The sequence below is a fragment of the Solanum tuberosum genome, unplaced genomic scaffold (genome assembly GCF_000226075.1).
Source record: "Solanum tuberosum cultivar DM 1-3 516 R44 unplaced genomic scaffold, SolTub_3.0 scf00331, whole genome shotgun sequence".
Taxonomy (NCBI): Eukaryota; Viridiplantae; Streptophyta; class Magnoliopsida; order Solanales; family Solanaceae; genus Solanum; species Solanum tuberosum.
In genome coordinates, this window is record NW_006239253.1 from 79509 (window position 1) to 95716 (window position 16208).

The 16208-nt window shown below is 32.5% G+C and overlaps 3 protein-coding genes across 3 annotated transcripts; all 3 read left to right on the top strand.

Annotated features, from left to right (window-relative positions):
• The first annotated feature begins 314 nt into the window (after window positions 1–314).
• LOC102599650 (glutathione S-transferase T1-like) lies at window positions 315–3027 on the top strand. Its single transcript, XM_006360625.2, has 7 exons — window positions 315–488; window positions 581–654; window positions 863–923; window positions 1369–1422; window positions 1556–1635; window positions 2311–2516; window positions 2658–3027. The coding sequence occupies exons 1-7, from the start codon at window positions 424–426 to the stop codon at window positions 2826–2828; spliced, it is 711 nt and encodes a 236-aa protein (XP_006360687.1). The 5' UTR covers window positions 315–423; the 3' UTR covers window positions 2829–3027.
• Window positions 3028–4676: 1649 nt separating this feature from the next.
• Window positions 4677–7674, top strand: LOC102599983 (probable glutathione peroxidase 8). The gene is made up of 6 exons (XM_006360626.2): window positions 4677–4811; window positions 6119–6195; window positions 6422–6483; window positions 6708–6826; window positions 7156–7323; window positions 7422–7674. The coding sequence occupies exons 1-6, from the start codon at window positions 4758–4760 to the stop codon at window positions 7452–7454; spliced, it is 513 nt and encodes a 170-aa protein (XP_006360688.1). The 5' UTR covers window positions 4677–4757; the 3' UTR covers window positions 7455–7674.
• Window positions 7675–11182: 3508 nt separating this feature from the next.
• On the top strand, window positions 11183–15233 carry LOC102600306 (probable phospholipid hydroperoxide glutathione peroxidase). The gene is made up of 6 exons (XM_006360627.2): window positions 11183–11310; window positions 13360–13436; window positions 13659–13720; window positions 14162–14280; window positions 14637–14804; window positions 14884–15233. Exons 1-6 carry the CDS (start codon window positions 11257–11259, stop codon window positions 14914–14916), a joined length of 513 nt encoding a protein of 170 aa, XP_006360689.1. The 5' UTR covers window positions 11183–11256; the 3' UTR covers window positions 14917–15233.
• Window positions 15234–16208: the final 975 nt, after the last annotated feature.

Genomic DNA, 16208 nt, shown 5'->3' on the forward strand with positions numbered 1-16208 from the left:
TGATTTCCTTTTTTAGATTCAAACGATAAAAATTTTGACTAATATTTTATGATGTATTTTTCATCATATTGATATGCAAAAAATGCAATTTAATACTTTTCGTATATTTTTTTGTTTAAAATATCAAATTAATATAATTTAATTTAACTTTAAAAATCAGTTAAATTGACTTTTGAAAAACGCAATATGTGAATTAAAAATGAACCGACGAAGTAATATTCTTCACTAAATTGGGTCCCATTTTAGCTACCACCTGTCAGAACTGCCATTGACAATTTTTTCTTCCCCCAACAGTCGGAATTGAATACCCAAAACCGAAAAAAAAAAAAAAAAACTTTAAATAGAGGTCGTCTCTTCATTCATTCCTCACACAAATTCACTAAAAATTGAATCAAAATCTGAAATCTCATCTATTCATTCATTATGTCTCTCAAAATTTATGTGGATCGTCTTTCCCAACCTTCTCGTGCTATTCTCATTTTCTGCAAGTAATCTTTCTCGTCTTATTTTCTCGTCATTTTTCATTACTTACTATTCTCCGAATGATCCAAATCTGATTATTGTTTTTTTATTTTGTAAGATTAAATGGAATTGAATTTGAAGAGGTTAATATTGATCTTTCCAAAGGTCAACATCGCACTCCTGAATATCAAGGTTCGTTCGTTCAATCATACATTTTGAAGTTGAAACTCAGAAATATTAGAATTTGAAGTTTTGTCTGTGAAAGTCCCAAAGTCGGCTATTTTTGGGAATTTGAAATTTCATGGCCAAACGAAGATTTGGAGATAAATTTTCAAAATCTAGATCAGACTCAACTATTAGATTACTTTTTTTAAAAATAGTGCTTTTGTTTCGTTTGCAGAAGTTAATATCATGAAGCAAGTACCAGCCATAGTTCATGATACTTTTAAGCTTTTCGAAAGGTAATTTTAATTTCTTATATAAATTACTGATATGCAGGGACGGAGCTAGAGATTTTTTTCGAACTCTGTTTTTGTTTTGAAGAAATTCGTTTAATAGGTATAGATTATTAATTTAGAATCCACTGACAATATCAAATTCTGGTTTCGCCTCTACTGATATGATATGAGCTTTAGCATATGTGTATAATTGAAGAGTGTAAAACGTGGTTGTGGAGGTTTTGTGTATCTGGTATCAAAGATACACGTATCAATATTGACGAATTCTTGTTTGTCCATTGTTGGATCTAGCTTTTGGTTGATGTTAAAATGATTTATACGTGCACCAGAAGTTTCTTTAAGTGATCCTTTTTGATTGAAGATTTGTGTAACAATTATTCCGGTGATGTAAATTATGGCTTGTTTATAGTATTTAATAGCTGACTAGTAAATTTTCTGTGTTTTGCAGTCATGCTATTCTTAGATATCTAGCTTCAGCATTTCCGGAAACTGCTGATCATTGGTAAGTTTAGTTCTGTCCGCTTCTTAATTTTCGATTTTAGTTAAGCAGGAAATTCTTTTAATGTAAACACCGGGCTATAGATTAATAATTTGTGATCTACAATATCCTCACGATTTTTTGTTTTATGATGAAGGTATCCAAAAGACCTGCAGAAAAGAGCAAATGTAGAATGTGTCTTGGATTGGCACCACTCTAACTTACGTCGTGGTTCAGGTACTTTTTGTTTGTGTTGAACATACTCTTTGCTCCCATTTTTTCATTGCTTGTTGGTTAATTTACTATAAGCTTTTGGATTTGTTATGGAGGAACTCAATCAGATTTAGAAGGGGAATTGTTATCTTTAAAATAGATAGGAAGAATGATCACACATCGGATTGGGTCGAGATCCCTAAACTCCTTATATGACATGAGCAATCCTACTCACTTTAAGCTAGATTTTGGGGTGTGAGTTAGGCCTAAGGTCTATTTAACATAGTATCATAGTCAGGCCTATTGTCCGATTTGAGCCCCTGTGCGGGGGAGAGAAGGGGGGGGGGGTGATTATATACCTTGGTTTATGATTGTTCATACTCCATTTCGGACAGTGTTTGGGCGTGAGGGTGGGTGATCAGAATTATCCCACATCGGACCGGGATGAGCCGCCTGGACTCCTAATATAACTTCGACAATCCTCTTCCATTTGAGCTAGCTGTTGAGGGGTAAAAGGTCCATTTAACAGTTATCATGGTGAAGGCGCCACTCACTATTTATTGTTTTATACTTTCTTAATTATCTTGGCGGGTTTCAGCTAGTTTGCCTGTGGCATCATCGTTTCTTCTGCAATATATGTACTTCTTTTGTTGTTTCCCCTGAAATTAGCTTTCTCAAGGATCATGCTTCTGTTTTCAGCGGGATATGTCTTTAACACTATACTGGCACCTGCATTTGGATTGCCTTTGAATCCACAAGCTGCTGCAGAAGGTAAAAAACTCCTTTCTGCATCTCTTGCAACGATTGATACCTATTGGCTGCAGAAAGACGGAAGCTTTTTGCTTGGAAATTCCCAACCTTCCCTTGCAGATCTTAGCTTAGTTTGTGAGATTATGCAACTTGAGGTATAAAAAAACATTGCTTCTTTTTATTTTGCATAATGATTAGAAATACACTTGCATATATGTTGCTCGTTACTATACTGACCAGGACGCGTTCCTGAGTATCATGTCCATTAAAGTCCGGTTTCTTCTTGTTGAATACAGTTTCTTGATGAGAAGGATCGTGTGGGTCTATTAAGCCCGCACAAGAATGTGTTGAAGTGGATTGATGATGTGAAGAGTGCCACAGCACCTTATTTCGATGATATACATGCAACCCTCTTCAAAGTTAGCGAGATTTTTCAGAAGCAGCGATCTGCTGGAGCAAGCAGCTAGACGTATCCGCAATTGAAACCTGTTACAATGTGTACTCAAGGCCTTCATTATGACATTTTGTGTGCTTTATAGGATGCATATTTCTTATTGTGATGTGTGGTATGCTTTGTATTCTTATTTCTTAAGACAATTCTGAGAATGTTGAGTTGTACTGTACTAATCTTCTGAATAATAAAAGCAGTTCTTATTATTTTGTCTATCAAGACTCCAACGATCTTAAGTTTGGAGGTGGAGGGTGCTTATAACCATCTAAGCACCCTTTTTATCATTTGATATGTTATAAATAGTCGTACTAAAGAAATACACTTATTTTATTAGGTACTTGTAACTTGAAAAATGATACACTCAAATTTGTTATGTGATTAAGAACATATGAATCACCAAAATTAGACGGCATAGATGTTAATCACTTAATTGAGGTCAAATTAATGGGTACATTTATGTATTATGTCATCCCCTTTATATAAGTGAATAACTCAATTATTTATAAACAACAAATGAAATTGCTCTACTTGAAGTCTTGAACCATGTAGTATTTGTCTAATAGAAACATTCCGTATGGACATATTGTTACACACACTAACTATAAATTCACCGTGATTTACTGGATCTTATACGAACTTAGCTAATGTGTGTGTCCTTTCTGTCTTCTAACACAATTTCGGGCTTAACCTGTTCATTTATTAACTCATTCCATTTTCACCCGTTAAAAGTCAACTCAATTTGTTCATTTGTCACCTCTATAGCTACTGTCATAAAAGGTAAAGTTAGGCTTAGTAAAAATTATGCATATAACATAAATGAAATAATGCAAAATCATAGAATTGTCTTACTTTTGGTACTTAATTAATCTCCAAAAGAATAGATACCAAAAGTGAAATTAAAAATCAAGGAAATTAATGGACACAATTAGTTTCGAATAAAAGAGGTGGTCTACCTTAATATTTTCTAAATCAATCTGGTAGGTCCATTCCACTTGGTGTTTTGATTGATTATTGTGGATTCTAAATTCCCCCAATCAATATAAACATAAAAGTAAAAGCAATTAAAATTCTAATTTGCTTCATTATAATTGGTGGGTCCGAGCAAGCAATAAATATTGATAAATATTTATATGTACCATTTTAGCATTTTATCATGATTATTTAACATACATTCTCCATCTAATTAAGCTGTATTTGATTCAGAGTCGTATGCGTTTGGTGGAGTGTATCAAAAAAAAAAAAATATATATATATATTAGTTTTATGTATTATTAGCGCAATATTTGATATACTTTTTTAATCTATGTATAACTAATGTATACCAATGATATTGCTATATTTGATATTAAAGTATGTAAAGCTAATTCATGAAAATCGATGGTATTAATAATGTAAGTGGTTATAATGCATATATTAACATGATAAAAGAGACATTTATTCCACATAATTTTTATCATATGATTTCCATCATATTTGTGGAGTATATTTTTATAAGCAAATATTTCTTAAAAAAATTATGTCAATACATGATATTTTTGATATATCAAAGTTCAAATAAAAAATGATCTCAACATAACTAATATAAACATAATTACTACTCACATTATTAATACAATATATTCAACAATACTTTTATATACCTTACCAAACATCTCTGATAATGGCAATGAACATCTAAAGTGTAGTTGTGCAAGTTGCAAACTAGGTCAAATTTATGTATTATCCAATTTTTATATGCTAATTATAAAAATTAGTTTTATAGAATAATCCTCAACTACTAGCATAGCATGAACCATGTAGTGTTTCATTTTAAATAAGAATTAGTTTAACCTTATAATTTCCTCTCTTAATAATAAATATAAAATAGGGTCAATGCGTGGTCGGGTGGGTCGGGTATTTTTAGTTTTGGATTTGTGAATTTCGGTGCCAAATTTGAGCAAGGAGAATGGCCGGCCAACCGGAGAAGAAGCCACAATCTGTCTATGACTTTACTCTAAAGGTAAATATTACTCAAGTTTATTACGCGTCTGCCTAATATAAGCTCATGTTTCGTAATAGATTTTGAAATTGAAACTTGAAAAATTAAGTTTTATGAAGTTGTCATTTTTGGAATTTGAGTTGTGCTACAGTATGCATTTTACTTTGAAAAAAAAATTAAAATACCCAAAAGCTGGCCTGAGCTAGTATTTGAGAACTTGAAAATATTTGAATATAAGTTTTCAAATCTACTCCCAAAATCTATGTTCAAACGCTAACTAAATTGAAGTTGTTTAAGAAATGGATAGTGAGGTTATTAGGTATTCAATTGATTGTTTTTGGTAAGGGGAAATATTACAGAATTTACACTAAAATAGGCACCTGCAGAAGTGATATCTCATCTGTTTGGTTCCATATGTGTATGTTTTATCATTAGAGTTTTAAGGGGAAGAATGAGTGGAAGTATGATATTCACTTTGTGATTGAGTAGAAAAAAGATTTTTTTTAACTTTGTTGTCTAGCCCAGTTTGCGCGTTTCTGGACTATTTTACCAAGTAGCTGCTATCACTGACTAGCATAAGAGGAAATCACCTAGCGTTTTTGTCTCTGTTGAGGTTTAAACGTTGGTCTTTTATAGATTTAACTCACTTTATTGATTATTAGGACACAATGTTAACTTTTTAGTCTAAGTAGAACCATGCTTCTTGGTGGATTTAAGGACTCTACATGATGGGATAATGACACATTGAATTTGGAAGAACTGAACTCGAGCCTTTTGAGGTGAAAATTTCATGTATGGTAATTAAACATTATGGTTGAAATCACTAGATCTTGCAACCCTGCTTCGGAAAATTCTCTTTTGAGTTGAGGGTATATAACCTCTCTACCCCACGTAAATAGGGGTAAGGTCTGGGTACATCTTACCCTCCCCAGACTCCACTTGTGGAATTACACTGGATATGTTGTTGTGGATGTTGGTTGAAACCAGTAGACGTTCCTTTATAAGGCTCAATCTTTATGAAAATATGATTGACTATCTTAACCGTCTGTCCATGTAACGTAAGCAGGCTCTAGCTCTTCCCCATGTTTAACTAGCCCCTCTGACCTTGGCCTTATAAACACCGAGATAACTCATACTTCCTTCATTTCAATTTGTTTGTCTGGTTTTGACTTGGCACAAAGTTTAAGGAACTAAAGAAGACTTCTTGAAATGGACTAAAAAGGAAAGCAAGACAAACAAATTGAAATGGAGTGAGCAATTCAAAGTTTTAAATAACTTGGTACTTTTCCCCTTTAATTTTCTCAGTATACTCTCTCCTTTGCTCGCAGGACGCAATAGGAAATGATGTAGACCTTAGTATCTACAAAGGAAAAGTACTACTTATCGTGAATGTTGCTTCCAAATGGTAGAATCATTTAATTTCTGCCGTCATTGTTGTAGTTGTATGCATGAATCTGTTTTATAATATCTCTGATACCAGTTGAAGTCCAGGGAACGGAACAACCTCTGTCCAGAAGATAATCATGACTTTAAAACCTTGTTGTCTGCTTATACATTTTACACATTCTGCGGTTGAAGTGATATTTGTCCTAGTTGAACTTTTTAACCATCATTTGTTTGGTTGTCTACAGCGGGATGACTAACTCAAACTACACGGAACTCAACCAATTATATGAGAAGTACAAAGATCAAGGTATGTGTCTTTAGTTAAGTGACAATTCCTGGTTTGATTCCTCCGGAAAAGAGAAGAAGAAAAGGTTAGTGTTTGCAAAGAATGGACCATTTGACATCTTCGGTTAAAGCTTAACTTCTGGACTATTTGAGTCATTATGGTTTGAGTATCACTAAAATTGCCTTCAGCTCTCTCTTAATTGTTTCCATTCGTATTTTGAAAGCTCTTTTCTTATTCAAACACAGACCTGGAAATATTGGCATTTCCGTGCAATCAATTTGGTGAGGAAGAGCCAGGGACCAACGATCAGATTTTAGACTTCGTTTGTACTCGCTTCAAGTCAGACTTTCCTATCTTTGATAAGGTAATGAAAGAACAATAGTCCTGATAGATGTCATTATATTAGCTACAACTTGGTTATTTGCTTAGTAGTGTGTCTCGTCTTTTAATGTACATCAGTGTTCTAAAAATGTTCAATGTTTCGGTAGAATGTGTTGAGAAATATAGAAAATTTCCTTTATCCATCAAATTTACGTATCCTCTGTCAGCTATAAACATTCAAGTTGTATTCAAAACGGATACCATTACATTCCATAATTACCTGTTCTTGAATTTATGGTTTTGGAATCATGATGTACTATTTCAATGGTGTCTCATTTTTATTAACAACTAAAGTATCTTTTCTTGAATTAGATTGAAGTGAATGGCGAAAATGCATCTCCTCTTTATAAATTCTTGAAATCAGGCAAATGGGGAATATTTGGGGATGATATTCAGTGGAATTTCGCTAAGTTCCTGGTTGATAAGAACGGGCAGGTTGTTGATCGTTATTACCCAACCACGTCTCCTCTGACTATCGAGGTAATCAGCTGCTTGAAAACTGAAATACTCTTACGTAAATTTCCTGTAAATTTGTGTGTAACATCATGCACTTATGGCTTTATCAATTTTTTCCGCAGAGGGATATGAAAAAACTTCTTGAAATTATATAGTTGCGAAGCATTGAGTCTTCAACGATGTGGATCGATTTTTCACTTGTTAATTGCAGGTTTGGTTTTATTTTAGAAATCGTTTACTTGTTTTCGTTATCTGAGTGAGAGACATTATGTAAAGAAGGGCTGTTATGGTGTAGATGATCGCCATTTGAAATGTTGTGCAACATAAATTGTTCATTCTATAAGAGAAGTTTTAAATTGATACATTGTTAATCAACTTCTCAAGTTGAATCTGTTTAGACATGCATCTATTTGTTCAATTTTCAACAAATTTAAGTGTATACTTGTGTACACCCGTAGTTAGAGGGCATAGATGCAAGCTGAAGTCAAGTTTAAAGGCGTGTTAATGTATTATTCCTTCTTTTTTTTTGTTTGATATTCCATATCTGTTTTGAGGCACGATTAATTTAGATCTATATACAGAAATCCCTCTTAAACGGTAAACCATTCCCTATTGAAAATGAAAACATATCTATGACTTAAATTTAATTTTTTTATTAAAAATAATAAAAAATATATTTACCACTCTAGTTCAACCCTCAATGATTTTGGGTTAGGATTGTTGGTAATAATATTATATGTATTAAATTAAATGTAGTTGGTGAACCATTGGTATTGTATTGTTGATTTGTGCAGTAACTTCATATATATTATGGAGATAATACATATGTTTCTCCATGAATTTATCTTCTCTAAAAAAAAAAAAGATGAACTTTGCGAGAGTTCTATTACCCCTTACATTTATTTAAAATTTGAATGTTATAAATACCACACCGTAGTAATACACGCTAGATTTTGATAAAAGAAAGAGGGTCCAACCATAAAAGAGAACATTACATCTTACAATAAAGTTATAAAGTCATCGCACACCATCATAAGGACAACATGTTTACCATATGCAAAAATGTAACAAGATCTTTTATACTTCTTTTATTTCAATTTATATAATACATTTAAAATTTTGAGAATTAATTTTTTATATATATTAATTATTTTAAGATTTTAATTGTTGTAATTTTTATAATATTTTTTATATAGTTTTCAAATATACAAAATTCATATAAAAAACTTGAAATTTATATAGCTAATTTTACGATAAATTTTTTGAGAATTTGTGATATGAATTTAGAAATTTGAATCGGATTCAAATTTTCAATTATGTTAGATTAAAGAAAATATTTCCTATGTTCAGTTTATATGACCACTTTATTTTTTAGTCAGTTTAGAAAAGAATGACACATTGACATTAATACATAAACGTGCCCATTAACTTGACCTTAGTTGTCATCTATGCCCTCAAAATTTGGGTGTGCACAAGTAGATACTTAAACTTGTCTAAAACTGAACAAATAGACATATGTGTCATACATGACAATTTGTGTCCTACGTGGAATCCTACGTGTATTATGCCACATAAGACGTATGTGTACTTATTTCATTTTATACAAGTTTAAGTGTGTACTCGTGCACACCCAAAATTGAAAGACATAAATACCAGTTGAAGCCAAGTTATAAAATATATTCATGTATCATGTCTTTCTATATCTAGTAATGATTTTATTGATTTAGCTTTAAAATAGGGAATCTTTATGAAATAATCTATAGTCCACAAATATCTTATGTCTTATTTTAAATACAAGTTTTACTTTTAAAAAAATTCATATCAAATCAAAATACATCATATAAATTGAGGCAGACTATTTTGTATGATCATATTTTATCCGTGTACGATTGCGCAACCACCAAAGACAGATTCGATATATTTTGGCCTTTACAATAAGTGCAATTTTCTATACTCATATTTTATCTGCATAATATTGCACAAAAGCCAAGGACACATCCCGTATCTTTTAAAAAATACTTTCGAACTACTTTTCTTTTTTGAAAAAAATATTAATTAAAAATCGAGTGCTTCTTTTCTAATTTAGCCATTTTTAAATTTCAATACTCTATACATAAAATATTTAAGATCAAAATTTTAAAATATACTTTTATATATTAGATATATATATATATGTTTAATTTTAGTTGCCGCTCCAATGGTATCATGAGGTCTCCAATCTAAGCCCCAACTAGCATGGGTGAAATCATCTTAAGCGAAAGGATAGTCGAATGCACACCTTTATATTCAACAAATTTTTGACTTCATCATTTCCTATTAAAAGTGTGCTAGTCGGACAATCTGGTCTCGGTCTCGGTTATGCAATATACACAATTGTGCTTATCAGTTTTATAGATTATTATTATTAGGAAAAATTGTATATAATAGCAAACTATTAATTCAAATTAAATGCTATAAATATAGTTTGATTTAATTGTACCTCATAGGAAACTGTTGTTATTTCACCTCTCTCCTGGTGAATCTCGCTCGCCACTCTCGTTCTCTCCCTTGCCTCTCTTGTTTTTTATACAAATGCAAGTGTATAAAGTGCGCTTGTGTTTGTATAAAACTAGAGAAAATTGTATATATACATATATTTTCGTTTCCCTCTCTCCCCTCTCCCAGATCTCGCTCGCCACTCTCCCAGATCTCGCTCTCTCACTCGCCTGTCTCACTTTATACAAAAACGCAAATGTATAAAATGCGTGAAAATTGTATGTATACATATATTTTCGTTCCCCTCTCTCCCCTCTCCCAGATCTGCTCTCTCACTCGCCTCTCTCACTTTATACAATTGATCTTTTTGTACATGTATACCAAAGCAGATTATACAATTGCTTTCTTTTGTATATGTATAGCGAAATATACATATTTATGTTTGCTATGAAACGCAATTATGCAAACTTTGCTATAGCATACAAATATGAATTTTGTGTTTGCTGCTCTTATTATTATTGTTAGTATTATATAAATATTTATTTAAGATTATAAAACAAAACTATTACTTCCTGTGTCGTAATTATTTGTCTTATATATATTTTTTAGGTTGTTTAAAAAATATTGTATCTTCATTAATTCGATAACTAATGAATTATAATATTTCATATGACATATTTAAGATTACATAATTAAACATTTTGATACAATATATATATAAAATTTAAGATCATTAAATTTAAAATCCTCTTTATTTTCTTAAACTTCATCCGATCAAATTAAGATAGACAAATCAAAAACGAAGAGAATATCATATTGCGAATTTGATACCTAAATAGATGAAGTATGCTCTTTAACTTGGTCCTATCTAAAATCTATGCCCTCCAACTTTGGATGTACATAAATATGCACTTAAATTTGTATAGAGTTAAACAAGTAAACTCAAGTGTCCTACATAACATTTTATATGACAATTCACATCTTACGTGACAATCTACGTATATTTTATATCATATAAAACACATGTGTTTATTTATAATATAATTTTATACAAATTTAAGTGTCTCCTTATACAAACTCAAAATTGGAACACATGGATATTCTAGTTGAGTTCAAGACCAAAAAGGGTAATGTAACTTTGGTATAATAAAGTTGAATAATTGGTTATACCATCACTTGCATATCAAGGTTTCCTTACCTCGTCAGTGCTAGTTTGGTTAGAAATAATAACCATTTTTTAGAATAGTTATCTAAGGACTATTATTTTACCTTTAATATAAAAATTAAAATAATTCTGAAATAATAAATTCCTAAATAAATTATTCCACAATTTTTGAGACAAATTTATTTTCAAAATTAATTATACATTATCACTCCTACCAATCTAGCCTTAATATATATAGGTGGATGTGTGGTTGGATATTTTGTAGTTTGGGTTTTTATTTCAAACTTTAAGAATACCAAATTCCGACAACGACGAGGATGGCCGGCCAACCGGAGAAGAAGCCAGAATCTGTCTATGACTTTACTCTAAAGGTTAGCTCCTCTCATAATCTTAAGTTTGGTTTTTTTTCGAGCTAGCGTTTGACTATAGATTTTGTGAAATACGAAGAAAAAAGAGTTTTTGAAGTTGCCTTAAAAAATTTTTTTTTTTTCTTTGAGCTAGTTTGACTGCAGATTTTGTCATACTTTGAAAAAAAAGAAGAGTTGTTGAAGTTGTGTTAGGAAAATAGTTTTTGAAACTGAAGTTGTATTTGGACATGATTTTACTCGAAAAAAATTTGAAGTCAGGTGAGTGGAAGAAAAATTTCACCCAAAAACTGGTTCAAATATTTATTTTTCCTTTCAAATTGAGGGCAGGGGACATTACTGAGTTACTCGGACTCTTCGGAAATGTTGTGCACGTGCTTTGGATCCTTTAAAATTACACTCTTTTTGGAGGATCCGACATGTAGCCATTGATATTTTTGAAGAGTGTGAGCAACATAGGGGGACAACCCTCACCAACAAGTTGAAAATATTGAGGATAGGGGAACGGGATTACAAGTCTTTACCAACAAGATGAAAGTACAAATAGTCAATCAACTAAGTTACTATGATTTTCGACCTGTTCAAATCTCAGGCCAAATGGGAGCTAAGCAATATGATGCTAGAATAGGCATATGTGGAAGGTATTTTGCTGCAATATGTAAATGTTTAATCATCAAGAGTTTTAATTTGAGGGGAAGAGTGGATGGAAGTAGGAGTGTCAAATGGGCGGGTTGGGTTTAAATTGGAGATATTAAAATGGGTTGAAATAGAAATTGGGTTGGGTCTTGACCCGCCCAAGTTTACTTTGGGCTCAAATGGGCTAAAAACGGGTTGGGTCTTGACCCGCCAATTTGACCCAATTAATCTCAATAATTTTAACATAGTGATTATTTAACTTTTATAATCACAATTCGAAGTTTTTTTTAAAAAAAAGTAACAAATGGATAGATAAATCCTAAAAGATGTTAAATAGATAATAATTCATACCTTTAATATAGTAAAGAGTTTTAAAACGGCTTGAAATTGGAGATTGAATTGGGCTCAATTGAGAATTCTCTTAAAATGGGTTAGGTTTGAATGAGTTGAAATTGAACCCAATTCAAATTATCTTGAGCGCAACCCTTAAAATTTTGGGCGGGTTATCTATGTGTGGGTTCATTTTTGACACCCCTAGATGGAAGTATGAGATATACCTTATATTTGAGTAGAACCATTTTTCTTTTTATCCAATAGTCCAGGAGTATTCCAGTTCAATTTGTGTGCACCTCGACTATCGCATGGCTTACCTGCTAATTGTTACGATAGAGATTCAAGTAGTAATGCTGAAAATATGGATGGAATCTCTTTCTTCCGACAACTAAAGCATTAGAATCTCATTGCAACTAATAAACCAAATATTGAAGTAATAAAAGGGTAAATTCCTTTTACTAAACAACTAATTGTACTAGGAAAACTGTAGAAGTAACAAATGGAAAATTCACATAAACTTTACCAGCATAGGTATGTGATAACTGTGCCTACCGAGGTTTAAACAAATAGGAAAATCATATTGCAGTTGTTCACATGCTTAGATATTTCTACTAGCTTTTCTGTGCCTTATTGCTTTTTACTTTTTTTTATTCATTTAGCTTGTCTACCTCCACGAGGTAGGGGTAAGGTATGTGTATACTACTCTCTGTAGACCTAAATTTTTGGGGATTTTATTTGGTATGTTGTTGTTATTCATGGAACTAGCTTTTGCCCCATGCCTCAGGGCTCTAGTTCTTTCCCATGGTTAAATAGCCCCTTTCTGTGCCTTCACCCTATAAACACGGGGGAAATCCATAATAAATTGATGAAATGACTTGGTTGAGTCTGCTAACGATAATATATCATAAAAATGTACAAGTTATGTTGCTTGGACTCTCCAAAAATGATGTTGCATCCGTGTCAGGTACTCCAAAAAGGCACTATTTTTGGAGGGTCAGACATTTTTGATACAAGTGACCACAATGAAATGCTTCATTTACTTGTATCTTGTTCCTTTTCTGAGCATACTGTCTCCTTTGCTCTCAGGATGCAAAGGGAAATGATGTTGATCTTAGTATCTACAAAGGAAAGGTCCTACTTATCGTGAATGTTGCGTCCAAATGGTAAAATCATCTATTTCAACACATCATATTTATTAGTTGTATGATTTCCAGGGAAAGAAACAACCTTTGTCCCAGATGAAAATCTTAACTCTAAGAAATTGTTTTTTCTTTTACACGTTCTGTGATTCATATAATATTTCACTTCATTGAATTCTTCAACTGTTATCTGACTTATTATGGAAAAAAAAGAAATTCAAGTGCTATCTGTTTTGCTGTCCACAGCGGTTTGACTGATTCAAACTACAAAGATCTCAACCATTTACATGAGAAGTACAAAGATCAAGGTATGTGTCAAGTAATCATTTTGCTCTTGCAGCGGTTTTTTCGCAGTCTATTTTTTAAATAGTCTGTAGGTTTCTTATAAAAATTGTTTGGAGCACATCCTAAATAGTCTAGTATTGAGATTTTTCGCTGCCTATATAAACATTGGTTACTCGGTGTATTTGTATCATCTTTCACTGAGAAATAACAAAAGTTGGTGACTGGCCGTGAGTTTCCTTCCCCTTGAGAGTTCCCCACATTAAATTGTATGGTCTTTCTTTTCATTATTATTGCTGTCATTAATGATTGTCTCATAACAAATTAAATTCCTCTATCAATAAAGAAGAAGAAAAAGGCTAGTGTTTGAACCAAAGTTTCAAAATCATCACATTATTATGGTTTGAGTATCACTAAAACTGCCTTCACAATTCACATCTCTCTTTCGTTTGGGTATTTAAATGTAGGTCTGGAAATATTGGCATTTCCTTGCAATCAATTTGGTGCGCAAGAACCAGGGAGCAACGATGAGATTGTAGAATTTGCTTGTACGCGTTTCAAGTCAGAGTTCCCCATCTTTGACAAGGTAATGAAACAACAAGAATCCTCATAGATGTTACTATAGTTTCAACTACTAATTTTTTATTTTCTTGCATTATAAAAAAAAATGGTGATTTACTTGGTATTGTGTTCCTTCTTTTAAATATACATCTTCTCTCCCTGCATATACACGTGAGTCAAATGTTTAATATTTTGGTAGAATATTTTGGAAGTTGCGATTTTTCCATCAATTAGATTGTTCTCAATAAATTTGTTGGCATCTTCTGTTAACTACGAACATCAAAGTTGCATTCTTAAGGGATACTATTGCGTCTGGATTACTTCTTCCCTTAGAGCTCATGGTATCCTTGTATTCACAAGTGTGTATCTTTCTTAAACTAGATTGAAGTGAATGGCGAAAACACATCTCCCTTTTATAAGTTCTTGAAATCAGCAAAGTGGGGATTACTTGGGGATAATATTCAGTGGAATTTTGCTAAGTTCCTCGTTGATAAGAATGGCCAAGTTTCTGATCGCTATTATCCTACCACATCCCCTCTCTCAATGGAGGTAACGTTTTTGTGTTAATACTCGATGCAACTTTTCTATATAAGATGATTTGCCTTATGAGTTCATGCTCTTGTTGCAGAGGGACATAAAAGTGCTGTTGGGAATCGAGTAGTTGCCAAGGTTGAGCCTTCAACAATGTGGATCGATTTCGAACTTGTTAATGCTGGCTTAGTTTTATTGTAGTTTGTCCCTTATTAATAAATTCCTACATGTTCCTGAAACTGATATCCAGTCATTTGATATTAGACAAATATTATTAGTCTGTCAGTTTGTTTTGTTTTGTTGAAGAAAAAGTTCTTAGTTTATCTGTTTCTATCTTCTAGTTGTTGAGCCTCTCTACCTCCCCCAAGGTAGGGGTAAGATTGGCGTACACACTACCTTTCTTAGACCTCACTTGTGAGATTACACTGCATTTGTTGTTGTTGATGATGTTTGGTAAGGGTATCATTGTTCTTTCTAAGGAACAAACTTTGGTGCCTTTAAACACTACAATGTTCTCATTCTGCATATTAATTGTGAGAAATTTCTATATGAAAATTTGGGATACTTGTTAAGGGAATGATGCGTGATGTCTCGAAAAGTATCAAGTCTTAGAATTTTCATCCCCGATTAATAAAATCTTAAAAAATGACTTTATAGGAAGTTACCAGGTTCTCGGGAACCCCCACCTGATACCCTGGATCCGCCCTTGATAGCAAGACATTCTTCTGGTGCCCAAATTTGGAGCAGTATGCCCTGCTCTCTGAAAGATAAACGACCAAATTAATAAAAGCAAAAGTTGAAGTCAATTCTTGCCTTCAATGTCGTATATGGCAAAAGTTAGGTATTCCCTTTTGTGGTAATTGACCAAATTAATGAAACCTTAAATAAGCTAATTGACAAACATTGTAAAAGAAATTCAAGCATCAATTCACATTGCAACACTATTTGTGGAAAAGACAGATTACAATCGTTCAGATTATTTGTTTAATATATGTAGGTTAGAGTGTCTACTTAAGCTGAATTCGATAATGTTGTAATTCGCGGTCTCTTAACAATACTTAGGACATGAAACAAATTGTTCTTATATATATCAAAGGGAAAAGGGTTAAAAATACCCCTCAACTTTGTTTTATTGTTTGACTATACCCTTACCGTTAAAACGAAGTTATTTTTGCCCCTGCCGTCTACAAACTCATCACATTTACCCCTCAATTGGATGGAAACCCCCAAATCAACAAAAATAACCCGATTTACTTAAATTAACCAATTTTAACCCGACTCGACCCATCAAATGATACAACCCACCTATGTTCATCTTCATTTTTAACCTAATTTATCTGTCTCCCTATTTCCTACTTCCTACTGTTCATCTTCATCACTTCCTTGAGCTTCAAATCAAACATTCTTCTTTGCCTTCTTTTC